Here is a 19,435-nt window from a genome sequence, read left to right on the forward strand (position 1 = left end):
TCCCTATCCTGAACCAGATCAATCCAATCCATCTCATCCTGTCTCTCTAAGATCCATTTTAGTATTGTCCACCCACCTATGGCTTGGTCTTCCCAGTGGTCTCTTTCCTTCTGGCTTTCCCACCAATATCCTATATGCATTCCTCTTCCCCATTCGTGCTACATGACCTGCCCACGTCATCCTTCCTGACTTGATCATTAATTATACTTGGAGAAGAATACAATTTATGAAGGTACCTCTCCTAAAGTAGTAGACAGAATCTAAGATATGGGTTTTACTCACTTTCAGATTGATCCTGATATAGTTGCAAGAGCTGCCGAGTGGACAGAACACAAAGCTCCTGATGGGCGATCATATTACTATAATGCCAAAGCTGGTGAATCTGTCTGGGAGAAGCCCCAGGCTCTGAAAGATCTGGAAAGTGAGTATTTGGTATCATTCTTTACAAGAATGTTCTGTAAGTGTGTGATGATGTGTAAGGCAGATATTAACAGTATATTTCCAATTATTTTATGGACGCTGATGATTTCTAGTTTTTCAGGAATCTTTATCTAGTCCGTTCTCATAAATTTGCCTCTCATGGTGGGTGGGTTACTCTGCTGATAGCTACACATGAGATAGGTTAATACAGAGAGTTTATTGCTGTGATACTAACAAGCATGAAGACACGGTTTTCTAGTGTGCTGCCTTTGTTGTGTAAATCATAAGGCAGAATTGCGCAGAGCCAAAGTATTGCTGCAGATGTTGGAGGCAGTTGGTTAGCACTCCTCTGTTGAATCCTGGCTGTCCTGACTGGGATTTTTCATGTTTTTTCTTTGTCCTTCCTTGTAAATGTTGCTGTACCTTAAAATAGACTATAATTGATTTCATTCTGTTTATTATTCCTTCTGATATTAGACACTATGTAATGTATGTAGTTTAAAAAGCATTGCTAAGTAACTGTGGAATTCATCATATAAGAGAAGTGGTGGCCATTGAAAAGTGTGGATATGGAAGGCTAAAATTAATGTTTGATATGGGCCGCGCCATAGCTCAAGCGGTTAGTTGCTTGCTTCGCACCGCACCTGCATGTGTTTGATCCCGGGTCTGGTCAAGTGGGATTTGTGGTGGACAAAGTGGCGCTGGGGCGGGTTTTCTCCAAGTACATCAGTTTCCCCTGCCAATCTTCATTCCACCAAATTCTCCATCATCATAATCACCCGGGGCAGGCTACAATAGGCCAATCAGTGGCCGCTGTGCCGAGTGAACCCAATTGGACTCCACCCTGCACTAATGAGTGATACTGCTTGAATATGTGTTGTGATAAGTTATAGTTAATGTTTCTTATCAGACCATAGCTACACTGTTAACTTTCTCCCTTCTGTTAACAGTACCTCAATTCATTGTCATTTTCCCATGTTACCTTAACTTCACACCTCTCTTGTGCAAGCCAGCAGCCATCGTAATATAGTAGGATGGCTTTATTTACCCGAATGGAAGGACAAGATTTATTTCAGAGTTAAAAATGCAGGATCATCTTGAATTTGAAATACATAGCAGAATTTTGAATATTTTAAACTTTTTAGTATGATGGTGTTTTTAAGATATAATGTGCTAACTTTCACACCACATCTTGTCAGCATAACAGTTCAGAGGGGGGGGCACTAGAGAGAATGATGATGTGTTCCACATTACAACACCATGTGGTCTGGTGGGTGATGGAAATATTTGCAATATCAGAAACTGTGAGCTGTGGTGAGTTTCCCTGAAGTATCACCAAAAGTGGCATGGAAATGACAGAAATAAACTTCCAAGGTCAGGATTCACCAGTTTGCCGGAAGTGGTAGAGAAACTATGAACTGGAAACTGTAATTCAACAAGAAGAGATAAAAAGTTGGGGTGAAGAAAGGGATAACATCGCTTTATTCTTTGTCATTCTGTTTCATGGTGAAGATCATGTTAGAGAGGTTGTCTTCCATTCAGGTAAATACTGTAGTTTCATATTTAACAGGATATTTTATATTTAAAATTTTCTTTGTTACTATGGTGAGAGTACAAAGGTATGATTGAAGAATGTCGTCAGTCTGGGAGGAATTATCAGTTGTTGACTCTGCAGAGGAAAGGTTTATTATCAGTGCAATGTTTGTTCTGAAACACATTGTAGGGTTGGCCAAATTTCCTCGAATTTAATGGCATGTAATGTTCAGAAATTGACAGTGCCAGTTATTTGTCTCTCAGCAGTGGGTTCCATGTTATATGTCACACTCCGTCATTAACCACTCTACATATAATTCTTCGATGAAGAACAATTTATTTATTCATACTGACAGACATGATTTGTTAATCTCAGTATTCTTATACCTTTGGTGCACTGCAGCATCTCGTTTCATGCATTCACATGGCTCCAGTGTTCCTGGAGATCACATAACGTAGCAAAAGACAGAGAAATAGGATTTCACTATCTTTTCTATCAGTGTAATATCTGAGGAAGAATATCATTTTGTTGTGTAACTTTTGCAATTGATAATAATGATTAAAAGATGCAGTGAAATATTCAAGAAATGAAAGAATTACAAAATTGCAGATCACAAGGGGTGAGAACCATGAAGAAGAACCTATTACAGTTTTAGAAATGTGGTTTATAAGGTGTAGATTCCCATAATTAATATTGATAAAACTCGATGTTTTTGTATGGTAAAAAGTATGGCAGATCGAAATAAAACACTTTAATACAGAATCAAATCATATTGACACACATTACATTGCATTGAGTATTGTGGTTTGGCCACCCCCACAATTCCATACTTAACAAAAGCTAGTTTCAGGCTTGTGATAATTGATATATGTTTCTCAGTTAGAATTTGATCATAGTTAAGTTAACAGGCTGTGTGAAGTTTTATAGATACAATTTGCTCACATACTGTAACAAGAAGAAATACTATTCTTTACATTTGGCCTGGTTTACTTGCTCCAGCTGTGAAGTTGTTGGCCACGTCAGCAGTCCCGAACACAGCTGCTACTTCAGTTCATGGCACCAGCCCTGGGGCTCATCAGACTGATGACACTGGTCAGCTACCAGTTCTGGATAATAAGTTTGTTAACTATGCTTCTGATAATGAAGTAGAAATTTATTGGACTATGTCCATAGAATTTTGGCATTGTTAGTCAGTAGATTTGCTTGCTTTCTTGGAAGCATGTGGTCAGATAAGTTTATTCAGAAATCAAGTTTAAATGTATGTAAGTATAAACTATATTTATTACAAATTAAGATAATGTTTACAATGTAGCATATCCCATATTTTAAGAGCTATTGAGAAAAGCAGAAACATCTGCTGGAATTGTTCCTTTATAGTAGTCCTGGGAGTTTCAGGCATAAGATATATTGTATGTAATGCAATGTTTTACCAGTGGCCCCTAATCAGAAAGGAAAGGTCATAAGTCCTTGTTGTGGGATGGATCTGCTAATCTTACAAATGCTCTAAAATAGTAATATCCATTCTTTGGCCAAGATTTTTGTTGAACAACTTATATAATATAAAATAGAAGAACTGCAGGTTATGAATGAAAGTGGAAACTAAGCCCCTAATATGGTCAAGAGTTGCACTTATCACATTGTTTATGATGATAACTGTTGTAATAAAATTTATGTTCAGTTATTATGTGGTACAGTAGCATTATGAGCAAGAGAATGATAACCGCTTTCAGATCCAATTATTATACGATCATCTAACAGGAAATTGGAAGTTATGTTCCTTAAAATTAGTTTCATTTGATAATATGACATAAACACTGTCCCAAGTGCAACAATTTATTGTAGTTCTTTTGTCTTTCCCTCTTCTACACTACATGTTTCAGCCGCAAACGGCCATCATCAGGTGTATGCACTTATGTAGCTGTTACACTGCATCTAGTTTAAAATTTAAAACCATAAGTCTTCACAATTGTTCTTTTCGTCATTACCAACAGGTTTTGATTTATCAGAATCTACTTCGCTGGTATCTGTCTGCTTTGTGCATTATCTTTTTTGTCTACACTCGTCAATTTTGATATTATGAACCGGCACTTTTAAAATCTTCAGTTATAATTTAAAATTCTTTAAAAAATTAAAATTCTCAGAGTTACTCACCCTATGTCTGTAGTGCTGCAGCGGCTACTTCTTGTTTTCAGCACTGTTATTCTGTGTGTGCAGCCGCTGCTTATCTTTGCTACGTGTCATACCTCCACATGAGTCATGTGAATTGCAGGGAATGGGAACTGAAAGTGTTGAGTGTGGTGCAACTCTTATATTCAAATAAAGTAAAGCAAAGCTCTCCCTGTAACAGGCTGTGGAGGCCCATAAGGTTGTGAGATGTTGAGGTTCCCACATTTCCTAGACAGTTGGCTCATAGATGGTGGCAAGGTTTGTCAGCCCTACGCGCCTGGCGCCCTTAACCCCCAAGAATATTCCTGGTACTCATTTCTGTTAGAGGCTGAGTCGATCCCAGGGCCATAGTGCGGCTGGAAAGATTAGGTAAATTGAAAAAAATCCAATGACTTCATCGGGACTTGAACCCGTGACCTTCCGGCTGGTAGCATATTGCTTCAACCGAATACACTACTGTGTGCCCCCTTATATTCAAGTAAATATGTAATTTGCTCAAAATGAGAAACAGTTTTGTGTACAGTTTGCAAAAATTTGACCCCTGTCGTCCCAGCAAAATATTTGCTGCTGAATTTCTAGCATGTCATGTTTATACCGTATATGTTTAATTAGGACCCCCAGGCTAATTATAGTAGTTGATCTCAAATCATAGACAAATATTGGGACAGATGTAAATAGTGGCTAGTGACTAGTTAACAGTGATTCTTATGGGACCAGTATTTGGCACGAGACACAGTTATAAATAAACCAATATTTCATCATTTTTCATAATTTAATAGAAACAAATATGTAATAAAATCAGTAAATGTTTTGAAATACAGATATTTTTATTTTAATGCCATAAATGTCTGATTAAGCACAGGATCTTAAGTAGCCCAAGTTATAGTCAAATTCTAGAAGAAAATCTTGGAAATAGTAACCTTTGCTACTAGAAGCTGTTCGGTATCTTTGCCAGTCTGCAGTTTGCCATTTGCTGTAGTTCTCAGCACGAGCTGTGGGTACTCATCGGCTTGCAAAATTCATGCAACCTGTATCTTATTATATAACTTAATTTGCTCTCCACAGCTGCCAAGCTTGCTGCTGCTCAGGGTGTTTCAACTGTTCCTAGTACGGCAGGAGCTCCACCTGCTGCAAGTCCCAAGGGATCATCAGATGGTGAGCCTGAGCCTCCTAGTCAGTCTGCAGCTGCTGAAACTGCTATCACTAATGGTGATGCAACAAAGGAGCCAGAAAGCGACAATGAAAAAGATGAAAAAATGGTAGTTGAAGAGGAAAAGTCAAAGAAGAAATCTGAAGAGGAAGAGGAACGAGCCAAAGAACTGCAAAAGGCACAGGACAAATCAAGACCTGTTTCTAGTACTCCTGTTCCAGGTACTCCATGGTAAGAAAATTGACTTATATATAAATGCTGAAATGCTATGTAGTGTCAGTACTGAAAGCATTGTTAAATAACACACTTTAAAAAACCATTCAAAACTATGATTATGTTGCCATTTTGTATAAAAGTGTATAAGTGGTCACAAGCAAATAGTCTTTTGTTTTAATATATTGTTTCTTTTCTGTAGCTGTTGATAATATTTTGATGTGGATGGGTAAAACACATAGAATGTGAATTGCTTTATGAAGATTTAGAAGGATCTGAGGTGTTTACAGCAGAGGTTGTGAAGAGTTCTGTCTTCTGGTGTATAATGTCCTGTAGTCCATTGAAAGCCATCCAGTGTGTTGGAGGACCACCTCAGCTCCCCCTCTTCAGTGTCAAAGAATAAGTTAAATCAGCATGAAGCAAGTTCAACCCTACAACATTGACAGTGGAGGCAACATGTTCCTCCATAACATCTGTTGACTTTCAATGTACTGCATGTGTTATATCCCAGAAGATAGAACTCTTCAAGATGTAAAAGTCTTTTCCCCTTCTTTTCAAAAGAAGTGGCTAGTGAAAGATGTCTATGTACTTGTGTCCAAGATATAAAATCTGAAGCCAGTATGCTAATCCAAGTGGAAATTTGGCATGCTTGCCTACATCTGGCAGTGGCAACATATACAGTTGCCTCATTTTCTTTTGTACTCATACAAAAGACCACACATACGTGACATTGCATATTCTATTTGGCAAAACTTCATGCAGATGGAAAACAACAGGTATATAAAGTCCATGGCGAAACCACAGATGGCAATGTCACAGGAATATGTTAAGATTACTATTTCTGACACCTGATGTCCTGTAGTCTGGTGAAGTTGTAATCAGTGTCATGAGAACCTTAAATATAACACGAAAAAGGAAACTTCCTTGAGAAATTTCTTTCTTTGTTTATGCAATTTATTGAATGTAAACTGGTAATGTTCTAACTTGTCCATCAGTGAGAACTGTGTTGGTATGGTGCACATCATTCCATTTTTGGTATAAAAATGCTTCATTAATGCAATGTGTACAGTCAGCTGTAGGTATACTTCTTTCAGACATTTTTACACACCATCATCAGAAACCATCAGGCTCAGGCAAATAAAATTATTTCAGGTGTGTTGTATGGACAGGAGATGGTCGTGTTTTCTTTTACAATCCATCATCACGTACTTCAGTATGGGAGCGACCTGAAGATCTGGTGGGTCGTGCTGATGTAGATAAGATGGTGGCCAGCCCACCTGATGCTCCAAACACTACACAGGCCACAACGGGGACCAGTAATAATTCTGCTGTGGTGACGAAGAGAACCGGAACTAGCATTGATAGTAGCGATGAAGATCATCCCACACCTTCCAAAAAGTCTAAAAAAGATGACCAACCAGTCAAAGGTGTGAATTGGAAGTATTTATATTGCTTATAGTTACAGATCTAATGCAGAAGTGTTCTAAAGAGTGTACATAAATTTCTGATTTTAAAATACCATATTTTCATAAATATAACACCCTTTGTTTCCCCCTCCCTAATAAGATTGAACTGAATATTGGAGCATGTGACTTGTTTGTTTTGAGCTTGGTTTTCTCAATCCTTTCAGGCAAATGCCAACTGATGGAATAAACAGTGATTATTCAATTAAATGTATAAATGCTCATAATTTAAAATGTGAATTGTTTATTGAAAAGAACAGAATACAGCTACAAATTATACATCGCTGAGCCCTCATTAAATCTTCCTTCAGTTAAGAATTTAATGTTCGGTTTCAATGATCACAAGTACGGAATTGTGGTGTATCTTGTTTGAAAATTTGCCTCGGTATAACATTTCACAATGCTGTAATATTTTAATGAAAATAAGTTTTCCATATATTTGTTTTTTGCCGAGTCTTTGATATAATATAGTGTAGTACACCACACAAAACAACGTTTTTACACTGAATTGCTCTTTGCAAGGATAGATTTTTATGCTGGGAACATTTTAAATTGGGTTTAAATCTTGTTGTTCTTGTGGTGGTAATTGGATATTGGTGGGAAAGCCAGAAGGAAAGAGACCACTGCGAAGACCAAGGTGTAGGTCGGTGGACAATATTAAAATGGATCTTAGAGAGATAGGATGGGATGGTTTGGATTGGATTGATCTGGCTCACGATAGGGACCAATGGAGGGCTCTTGTGAACACGGTCGGGTTCCATAAAATGCTGGGAAATTCTTGAGTAGCTGCAGAAATGGCAGCTCCTCCAGAAGTGCTCAGCTACATAAGTAAGTAAGTAAGTATGGTGATAACCACGTTCCATTACTGTCGTTTATTTCAGAGGAGACAAAGGAGCAGCCAAAACCTGACAAGAAGCAGATTGATATCGGAAAAGAAGCAGCTATTGAGGCAGAGGTTCGGGCTGCCAGGGAAAGAGCCATTGTACCTCTTGAGATACGCATCAAGTCATTTAAAGAAATGCTGGCAGAAAAGGAGGTATTTAATGAACTCTCAGAGTTCATTTATTTCTTTGTTTTAGCCTGTGTTCCTCCTCCCCTCACCTCCCACTGTGAAGGCCAGATTTTCTCTCTCCTGTTGGGTAATTCTGAGTTTTTCTATGATAGCATCATCCTTTTGTATCCATAATGAACAATGGATTTAAAAATAGCAATAAAAGTGCACTAGTGGTGAAAAGTCAGTACTACACTCAAGGCATAACAGTTCAGAATACGAGGACACGTGGAATGGCTTTGGTTGCATATTCAGTTTGTTACATCTGTTGTCAGAGATTGTGGTTGTGTGATAATGATTTTGAGCAGAAAGGTGTGTCAGTTTTCTTAACAAGTCGCACTAAATGAAGCTACAGATTTTGGAGTGCCGATAATTATTTACAAGTCTGATTGCTAACTGCTTCATGCTGATTTCATGCTTGTCTTATTTGTTGACCCTGCAGATGGAAGCAACATGTTGGTTGAAACAGCAGTTGACTTCTAACAGACTACATGGCATTATATCCCAGAAGAAATAATTGGCACTTAATTAGTTTTTTGAGAGGTCATTCCCTACTGTAAAGATGGATGAACCTGAAATTCTAACAAATACTTCTTATGTGTATGAAAGAAAAATCAATGTCTTAACTATTTATTGTGGAGATATAGTTGTGTTATTGATTATTTCAGGTTTCTGCCTTTAGCACATGGGAGAAGGAACTGCATAAAATAGTCTTTGACCCTAGGTATCTCCTCCTAACATCCAAGGAGCGGAAGCAGGTGTTCGAGAAATATGTGAAGGAACGGGCTGAGGAGGAGCGAAGGGAGAAAAGAAATAAAATGAGGGAACGTAAAGATGAATTCAGGCGATTGATGGAGGAAGCAGGATTGCATGGAAAGTGAGTTAAATTTTTTTGTAGGAATATACTCATACTGTGTGTGCTATATGAATGCTATCATTAGACCTACATAGCCAAGAATTAACTCCATGAACAGCTAAAAAAAAAAGATTTGATTCAATTGATTCTTTGCTTTATATAATATATACCTAAAACAGTGGTGTTTGATAGGAGGCTATGTTCTCTTCTAGAACTATTTATCCTGGATATTTCAATTTTGTCATCTTCATGGGTATAATACTAAACTCAAGAAAAGTATGAAGTTAAATAGTATGTTAAATAACTCCTATGGAGGGCAACCATTACAGGCAAGTTTACTGTTGACAGTAGCAGAATATAACAGTTCATGCTGAAAGCATTGCCTTCATGTAGAGTAATGTAAATATAAAACCCATTAACATTTACAAATAATGTTGGGACCAACAAACTGTAAGGCTTGAAATGCATATGATTTTACTGTTACAAAGAAGGATACCATACACCATTCATATAATACAATGGAACTCCTTTATAGGAAGATTCGTTACAAGAAAAACTGATGTTACAGTGAATGCTTGATATAGGAAGTTTAGAACCTGGAATCATTTAAATGGCTTCAAACATCAGTAGGCAAATATTTGCATTTATCTCATTGTAACAGTGAAAACATTGGAGTTTGAGAAAGAATACACAGCTACTCTGTAATGTGGAATCATTTTTGTTGACTTGACATTCATTTTGACAGTATCTTTTGCTCTGATATGGAAATTGCCCCCATCTCTTAGGTTTTATGCCCAACTTATTAGAGTTTATGAGGTACTTGCATTCTTCGGTGGGAATCATCTTTGTGTAGGTATATAAATGGCTTTGAAATGATAGATTGCAAGTTGGTAACCTAGCAGCAACTGTGTTTGGTGTTGGTAGCGTTCTTTGATTTACCACCACATTCAGGACATCCCAGTGGATACCACAGACATTTTCCTTAGGGGTAAAGCAGCAAGAGGTTGTAACTGACTGTTCTGTCTAAGGGCATGTAAAGCTATACCTCAACCTCTCCGTGCTTAATTAAATACAACAAACTCTGTGGCTTTAGTCCGCAAGCGAACTATACTGACCGAGTGACTGCTGCTTGTCAGTGAAGTTGATGCCAACTTTAGCACACACAGGGCGTTGCGTGGTCAGAGCAATGACTCCCATGGCCATCAGTTTCGGCTTTCTAGACCAGAGTTGCTATTTCCTTGAAGTAGCTCCTCTGTTATCCTCACGAGGCTGAGTGGACCTCGTTCCAGACCCACTACTTCTCAGAAAATCTGATAGCGCCGGGAATCGAACCCAGGACCTGTGGAGCTGTAGCCAGGAACTCCAACTACTAGACCACAGAGGTGGTCCTTTTTTTTATCTCGTTATAATATGTTTGTATTGCTTTCATCTCAAGATAAAGTTAAACATGCTATTTCATAATTTCCCACAGCTTTATATTATACCCAACTGGAATATGGTTCACCAAAAACTGAAACATATAGTAGATTATTACTTCAATTAAAAACATATACTTACTTACTTACTCATGGAGCTGAACCCTTCCGGAAGAGCCGCCAATTCTGCAGCTGCTCAAGAAATTCTCAGCATTTTATGGAACCTGAAGGTTCATTACTGTGTTCACAAGAGCCCTCCACTGGTCCCTATCCTGAACCAGATCAATCCAATCCACACCATCCCATCTCTCTAAGATCCATTTTAATATTGTCTACCCACCTACGCCTTGTCTTCCCAGTGGTCTCTTTCCTTTTGGCTTTCCCACCAATGTCCTATATGCATTCCTCATCTCCCCCATTCGTGCTACATGCCCTGCCCACCTCATCCTTGACTTGATCATTCTAATTATAATTGGAGAAGAGTACAAGGTATGAAGCTCGTCATTATGCAGTTTTCTCCAGCCTCCCATCACTTCATCTCCCTTCGGTCCAAATATTCTCCTCAACACCCTGTTCTCAGACACCCTCAGTCTATGTTCCTCCCTTAAAATTAAAAACATAGCAGTTTTTTGTTCATATGAATAAGAGTTGATGTTTCAGACAAAACTTGTGCTTAGTGGTTGAAGTTGTGCTATAATTCTTTCTTGTACAGATCTTCATTCAGTGACTTTGCCCAAAAGCATGGCAAAGATGAAAGGTTTAGAAACATAGAGAAGATGCGCGAACGTGAAAGCTTATTTAATGAGTACTTGCTGGATGTGAGGAAAAGGGAGAAGGAGGAGAAGGTGATGCGACGTGAGCAGGTAAGGCTACTCTGAACATACCTACATTCCCCCTCCTCCTGCCAAGACAGATGAATATTAGCCATTGTTCTTACAGCAGAATACTGTTGAATTTTCTTGACTTTAATGCATTGTGTCTGACTTTTTGTTCAGAATGTACAAATTGGTGTACAAAAGAAATGAAAATAAATGTAATGTTTAGAATATTAAAATTTATCTTTTCAATAATGCTCAGTATTATACAATTGAAAGGGGGCTGTAAGGCTCTAAAACCATGAATACACTGAATAGAGCGACACCTTTTTCTTAAAGCAAGCATCATAGTCTTTCCAGTTTTCTTATTTTTTAATACAACTCTTATGCTCTTAATTTAATGGCTTGTGACTTAGTTTTAACTTCATGTATAGTGGTGAGATGACTTCAGTTGCAGACAAAATAAGGACCCCAGAGCTAGACATGAAATTAAGATGGTATGATCAGTTGATTGATTGATTATTTAATGCTTCAGTCTGTATTTGTTGTTTGTTTTTGTATTGTGTGTTGGAGTAAACTAAAAAAAAAGGGAGTAATGAAATGAAAATTTGGCAGTGTTTTCAAAATTGTGCACAGTTTTTAGTTTGCTGCTTTATAATCACCTCAAATTCCTGTATGAAACTGAATTGAAATGCCATGCATAGCAAGAATATTTAGGCTTGACAACTTTATTTCTAATTCACAACTGTATTTGTTTGGAGGTTTTATTATTTCCTTAGAACTGCACAGCCTCATCACCAGGAGCTTCCAAGTTGAATTTTTGACATAAAGGGAGTACAGTGCTTTATGTAATGCATTTTCAGTTTCTCTTAGCAACCGCATGAAAATCCATGCCGGACACACCCAAAAAAAACCCACAGAAATATTGAAAAAATGCACAGCTGCAGAATATTGTGATGGTACCATGTTAAATAGTATTGCTGCTGTGTTGTGAGAATATGTAAATAAATCATACTCTAAAAGAAGCGGTACCCTGTATGAAATTGTCTTCCTCTAGAAATGTATACTCAGGTTTGGAGTACGTACATACATACATACAGCTATTTCAAAAATATGTCTCTTATCGAAAAGTTAATCACACTACTCAGTCGGGCATTTTCTTCCCTATGCAGTACACAGAAATATTTTCATGTAAGGGTTATAGATTTTAATAACATCTAGATTTATATGTGGTATGCTTGCATGATAAGCTGGTCTTAAAAAGAAATGACATTTTAGTTTGGAGTAGGGTAAAGGAAGAGTTGTATGGGATCACTGCAGGCCAAAATGAAATTGACCCGACAGCTTGTAGCACATGCAGGTTTGAGGTTCTCACTGTGGTGGCAGTGACACAGGCTGCATTGCTGATATCTATATGTATTGAAAGGGGTATGCGTTGTATAAAAATTGTAATTCGTATAAGTCCCCTTTGCAAGGGCAGTCTAGTGAAATCCAACAGTCATTATTTGTAACAAATTTGTTGTATTTTTCTTTTTGTTTTTATTACTCCTTGGCCCTCATATCTTGCCATTTTGTAGAGGGTTGTGATGACAGTGAAATATGACTCGTATGTCATGTCAGAAGTTCATGCTGGACTGTTCTGCCGCTAAAAAATAAAATTTATGAAGTGATGAAAGGTTTCCATGTAATTGTCTGTAAGAAGATTCAGCAGTATTGTGTTGCATTGGCTAAATATCATTTAGTGTGTTAAAAACACAGCCAGTAAGTCGATAATACTTGAAGCATGTAACAAGCACAGTATTTAATAGATTCATATTGAATATAAATTTGTGAATTAAAGAGTACATCACAATATTTGGCATACAGCCAGATTTATGATAAAAGTAGTTCTCATGATAATAGTGATTTACAGTAATATAATTGTTCAGCATGTAATCTGAATTGAGCATGATGTACTGCCAACATGGCTGTAAAATTGCAGTTATACTGTGTTTGAAACAACTACAAATAGAATAAACGGAAAAAAGAACTTCAATTTGAAATATATCATATCAGTCTTACGAATGTAATGAACTGTTTTTTGTTAATCGAATAACATGTTACAATAGGAGTTCCAAATTCTGGTTATAGAAGACTCAGAATGGTTAAACATTCCATATTTGCTATTATTTGAGCTATAATATTGATCTCTGCAGTGAGAGAGAGAGAGAGAACGTTAATAACTGCATGGAAGTGAGAGGACACAAGCAGGAAGTGCCGAAGTGCAGTGTAGGTATTCTGTCCATATAGTTAATTGACAACGTCTAAGTTGACCTAAGTAGTCTGTGATTCACTATTTGTTCAATCATTGTTGTGTTCTACATATCCTAAGAACAGTAGTTCTATTGAAGAAAGAGACACTTCACAACTGTTTCGTTCATTTCATTCATCAGTGACTCTGTATCTGGAATGAATGTATTTAATTGTGTTTCTTTTTAGTGTTTTTATTGTGCTTCTGAATTTGACAAATTTTCTTCCAGGAAATGTATTGTTTTGCCAGATTGTAACCATTTCTTTTCAGGTGGTATGTTAATGTCTATATTTATTTAAAATGAGATTACATTGTATGAGAAGGAAATAGAGAAATCAAATCATGGATTAAGTAATTACATTTGAAATAAAAGTAGCTGCATATGACATACATTTACAATTGGAGAAGTTGCATATGTTTTTTGCTGTTTAAGCTGCAGTTTCTGATAACAAGTTGGTTTGCTAAAATAAAGAAATAAATTCAATGATCTGATGATCAGAGTATAAGGCTTGTGGCCTCTTATGATGATAGTTAAAATGGTTATATGCTTTTAATATTACTAGTGTCCGAGGTTATTCGAGTAGTCGATCTGACTTAACTAACTTAACACTTAACTCTATTCACTTTCAAGAAGTGGCCAGCAAGCGTCCGACCCGCTCCTGTCACGACGCCAGCCTAAACATTGCCTGCCAAGGCTTGCTGACCAAACCCGAACCTACCGGTAGCCTACTCTCTGGCTGGTACTAGTTTTGTTCACACACGGTATAGCAAACATCAACTTTTGGTTTTAATAATTAAAAATAAGATGAGTATTTGTATTATTGGCTCCTCCAGCTTGGCTTGAGGCCACAGTTTGAACATGGAAGTTGATGGTCACACTGTTTTCAAAGATCGGTTCTTGGTTTGGCTGCAGATAAACTGTACTAGTTAGCACTGCTGAATCTGGCAGTGATACTGTTAATTTCTTGACCTTTATATGTAATTTTTACAGCTACAGTTGCAATTTTGCCAGGTAGAACAAATGTCTGCTGATGGAAGATAAGCGATTTCAGCAATCATGCCACATTCAGAAGTGGTAACTATCTGTTTAGTGTTTTCTGATACTGTCTGGTATTACCAAATAGTTAGTAGTTGACAGATGTGGCCTGGTTAGATTGCCTGAAGACAGTAACATTTGAGCCAGATGTAATAATAAAATAGATTTTGGATTGGTTCAGTCTGTAATAGGAGGTTTCAGAAACCATAGAATCTGAGTATTTTAGGTGGTAAATATAACACATTTTAATGTACGTGCTTTGAAGACTGCAGTAAATGGATTTGGTTGCTGAATGTTAAATCTGAAAGCAAGGCTCAGTGTGTATGTTGTACATATTTCAAATTTCAGTCTCTTAAAATAATTTCTTGCTTTTTAATGTAACTGTATTCTGAAGTTGGCATAATTCATGATTTGTTAACAGTGATGAGTTCAGTGAAAGTCTGTGGGAAAAGTATTTGTCTGTAACAGTTTTAGACTCCTTTGCATTTTAAAGTTTCCCTGGCTTTGTGTCACTTGACAAATCATGATTCCATTAAACTTTGATGCTTGAGCCCTGCTTAACAAACTTTTAATAATAACTGTCTCTTTTTCAGCTTATGAGTTTTATTAAGTTCTGGATCTTTTGCTGTTGCAAGGAAACATGAACATAACTGTTAGATTCTGTGAATGAAGTAAATGTAAAATGAATAGTGTAAACACAGAAATGTAGAATATTGCTAAAGAGAGAAAATATATGTCAGTTTTCACATCTCTGTGATGGAGTAAAAAGTTTTACAGAAGACAGAAAGTTTTGCTTCCACAAGATCTGTAATTAATGCCACCAATGTAAGTTTGGAAGCTGTACACATACAGATAAGTGATGAAGAAACCAAGTTATTGTTGAAGCATCTGCATTTACAAGATATCTTCTTACAGATATAACTCACATTAAGAAGTCACAATTTCTATTAGCTAGTAATTCTTCTGACGTATCCTAATCTGATGTTTTATTGCAGGAATGTTCAAGTGCAGAAATTTGACTGTTCACTTACATGTTGTCTCTGTCACAGTAACAGAAATATCCCCATACCAATTCTTCTGAAATTTCAGAATGCAAAATGCCTGGGTGCCTACATCCTGTAAAATGGATGAGCATATGTATCTAATATATGACAAGCAATGTTGTAAAAGTAGATCATGAGTAGATTCCTGTTTCTGACTCATCAACACCTACAGAAGTTTTTGTTTCATCTGTTCAAGAAATTCATATTTACATAGAATTTGTTAAACTTAAGCAAAGTCATCCCAAAAACCAATTACCATCAGCTCAGCCAATTCCCACCTACATAACTGTTTTATGTTTGGTCTCTCAAGGGTAGACTCCATGATGATTTTATGTGATGTTCCAGTTTTATTGCAACTTAACGACATTTTGGAAACTCTGCAATACCATGCTACAGACTGTTAGATTTGTTATCACCCTTGGTGCGATAAGGAACTTGATGTGGCATGTAAGGTGTAATGGAAATTAAAGTCATTTATGCTAACACTGATATATAATTCAAGCATGTTTCTGTCCCTGCAGATTCTTCACTGATGATATACATTTTAAAATATAGACTGATGGGATCAGACATGTGTATACATTGTGCAAACACATTTCCACAGCTCTCATTTTAGATAATTATGCTTGTTTTCCCTCATTTTCACTCCTGTACATAAATTCTGAAACATGTTTCTGTTTTCTTATGGTTGATTCTCCATAATTCACAACTTCTTTCTTACTTTTTCACTTGGTTCAGCCACTGAGGTTTTTGTTTTATGGCCAATCTCATTTCTAATTCCCGTTTATCTCTTCATGTCATCCTTGGCCATTGTATCACCATTTATAATTTTCATTTTACTTTTTATAGAAAAGCATAGCTCAGTTGGTATAGTGACTATGCTATAGGCTTGGCAAATAAGGAGTCGTGGTTTGATTCCTGGCAGGAAAGAGATTTTTCGTCTTCACAGTGTCAAGACTGGCTGTGAGACTCTAGTCAACCTCTTGTCAAATGTGTACGAAGGATTATTTCCCTGGAGATGAAGCAGACCATTTATCTCCATCTGGTACCAAGGTTATGAATGCATGGAGCTGTATCTGCATTCCACAATCCGTCTTCATGGTGTGATGCTTAATTAAGCTCAGGGACATCTTAATGTGACCTATATATAATAAAGTGTTGTGTTTTGAATGCAGAATTGTTTTCACATAAGGCCTGTTCAATTTTAAGGTGGTAGATGTACTAAAGTCCTGTTCGGTAAATGAAAGACATAATGACTTTATGTTCGGTGTGATGATTTTGTTCTTTGTTTAATCAGTGCAAGTGAAGTTTGGGACCACAAATTCTTTCTGAACAGTAAAAATTCATTATTATTTGTTGTGCTTTATGGATTAGGCCATGCTTGGTCTGTTACGTTCTCTTCAAGATTATGTTGGTCCCTCCATCTTAATTGTGGTTCCCTTATGTTTTGTCATCATTTTGGATTTATGTTAAAATTTTCTTTGGAATTCTTCTCTATTCTGTTTGTAGAATGTGATATTACCATTGTGATGTGGATTTTAGAATTTTATTATTTACATTAAAGGTGTTAAGTTCTTTCTTAATTTCTGTCTAGTATATTCAGTGACACAAAAGGAATTGTGTTTCATTAGTGGAAAATCTCCACTTTTAAGTATTTAAATCTGCCAGTGTAATAATCGTGTCATGTTTTTGAAGTGAATGGTTGATACGCATGTTACTGTGACAGTGCCGAACATAATGGGAGCTCTTTGCGGGTTGTGTGAACCTTTCCTGCATCTGTGAATGCAGCTGAAGATTTGTGTGCGGTGTTTCCAGGTGAAACGTGACTTCATTGCTCTCTTGCGAGAACATGCAGATATTGATCGCCACTCGCGCTGGGGTGATGTGAAGAAGAGACTTGATATGGATCCACGTTATAAAGCAGTGGAATCAAGTTCTGCGCGAGAAGATTGGTTTCGTGAATATGTCAAGGCCTTGAAGGAGGAACGCAAGCGTGAGAAGGAGAGGGATAGAGAGAAACGTGACAAAGACAAACGGGAGAGTAAAGACAAAGGAGACAAAGAGAGAGACAGGGAGAAAGAAAGAGAAAGAGAAAGGGAGAAAGAAAAAGAGAAAGAGAGGGAAAAGGAGAAAGAAAAGGAAGGAGATGTGAATGATGTAAGTGAGGTAAGGGAATATTTATCTTTGATATGAACTATTTTTCCTTGAGGCTTTTCTAGTTTCTGTAGCTCTGCAGTGTTTCTCATTGCCTAGCAACATTACGTTAATTTTGTGTTTGATTCCAGGATGAGAATGTAAACAACTCTGATGATGAACGTGAAAAGGAGCAGAAGGATAAGGAGAAACAAGCTCGTATGGAGGCAAGTTTACGAGAGAGGGAAAAGGAAGTACAGCGCACACTTGCTACACATCTGCGGGATCGTGACAAAGAACGTGAGCAACATAAACATGATGAAGCTGTACAACACTTCAATGCTTTGTTGGCTGATCTGGTAAGTGGAGAAAGATTTACATTTTATATCACTGTAATTTTTACTCTTTGCTGTGTATGTATATGTAAAATTAACTCTGGGTGTTGACGTGTGTATTCACATTTGCCTCATTTGAGGACTCCTTCATGTGGTGTTGTGTTGGTTCTTTTGTAAAACGAATTTGAGTTTGAAAATGTTGATATTCTGATTAGGAAATGAATACAAGAAAATCAGCCATCAATAACAACCTACTTGCTGTAACCATCAGGACACAAGGACAATCCTGAAGTCTTCTTATTGGCATGAAGTTCTTAACGAGTGTGGAAGTATACAGTGAAATAGATGATCATTGTGAATTAAATTGTATTGTATAAGAGATTTAATCCCATATGTTGGAATTTACAAGTACTCAAAACAAGGCTGCACGCACATTCTCTGGCAAATGCTATCAATTTACTGCAGCTGTTGTAAAATAAAACATCCTCATGTGTTAATGTTGACTTACTGTTCTTACTTTTGTCAGACTTACTTTCTTACTTATTTACTTATGAGGATAAGCCAAATCTGCAGCTACTCAAGAATTTCCCAGCATTTTATGGAACCCAAAGGTTCATTACCGTGTTCACAAGAGCCCTCCACTGGTCCCTATCGTGAGCCAGATCAATACAGTCCATACCATCCCAGCCTATCTCTAAGGTCCATTTGAATATTGTTCACCCACATTCCTTGGTCTTCCCATTGGTCTCTTTCCTTCTGTGTTCCCCACCAATATCCTATATGCATTCCTCTTCTCCCCCATTCATGCTAAATGCCCTGCCCACCTCATCCTCCTGGACTTGATCATTCTAATTATACTTGGAGAAGAGTACAAGATTTTTGTCAGACCTTTCACCAAAAGTGCATATATGAATCTGACCCCATTGGTTATATAGGTCCGCAATGCAGAGCTGGCATGGCGTGAAGCCAAGCGACAGCTGCGGAAAGATCATCGTTGGGAACTAGCTGAACTGTTGGATCGTGAAGAGAAGGAGAAGCTTTTCAACCAGCATATTGAGCAATTGGCTAAGAAAAAGAAGGAAAAGTTCAGGTAAGTGGCAGAGAGTGTGAAGGCCATATTTAGTAGGGATGCCACATTGCCACGTATTAGTGACTAGACATGGGTTTTGGATTGATGGTTGGATTTACTGAACACTTATAACTTGTAACTATGAATAACTATAGCAGTCTCACTGATTTACACATCTATAGATCATTACAGCTACAGCGCACGTAAAGTCTTCTGTTTGTTGACTAGTCATTGCTAGGTAACACCTGCTAACAATGCTACTCAAGACTGCTAATGGCTGACTCTGACCTCCAACTTTGGTCCTCGCTCTATATCCTTGACACGGATCGCATAGGAAATAACCGCTTCCAAACAGTCCTCCATTGTTACATGTTGATTTATTGCTGTGGAAATGTGTTTACCATGCCGTTGCCTAGCAGTGGTGACATCTTGTTAAATTATTCCAG

At 37.4% G+C, this 19,435-nt stretch overlaps 1 protein-coding gene across 6 annotated transcripts in view; it reads left to right on the forward strand.

The window, feature by feature from the left end:
* LOC111868451 (transcription elongation regulator 1) overlaps positions 1-19,435 on the forward strand; it is a 46,306-nt gene that overhangs the window by 16,178 nt on the left and 10,693 nt on the right. For 2 of the 6 annotated variants that reach the window (XM_023859095.2, XM_023859094.2), the window contains exons 7-16: positions 289-421; positions 2,954-3,046; positions 5,186-5,501; positions 6,636-6,910; positions 7,828-7,982; positions 8,666-8,874; positions 10,981-11,131; positions 17,268-17,618; positions 17,738-17,944; positions 18,856-19,010. In XM_023859095.2, the coding sequence (XP_023714863.1) occupies positions 289-421; positions 2,954-3,046; positions 5,186-5,501; positions 6,636-6,910; positions 7,828-7,982; positions 8,666-8,874; positions 10,981-11,131; positions 17,268-17,618; positions 17,738-17,944; positions 18,856-19,010 (2,045 nt within the window). The remainder of the gene's footprint in view (positions 1-288; positions 422-2,953; positions 3,047-5,185; positions 5,502-6,635; positions 6,911-7,827; positions 7,983-8,665; positions 8,875-10,980; positions 11,132-17,267; positions 17,619-17,737; positions 17,945-18,855; positions 19,011-19,435) is intronic. The other 4 variants (XM_023859098.2, XM_023859097.2, XM_023859096.2 and 1 more) reach the window with 3 other exon arrangements.

The sequence above is a fragment of the Cryptotermes secundus genome, unplaced genomic scaffold (assembly GCF_002891405.2).
Source record: "Cryptotermes secundus unplaced genomic scaffold, Csec_1.0 scaffold106, whole genome shotgun sequence".
Taxonomy (NCBI): Eukaryota; Metazoa; Arthropoda; class Insecta; order Blattodea; family Kalotermitidae; genus Cryptotermes; species Cryptotermes secundus.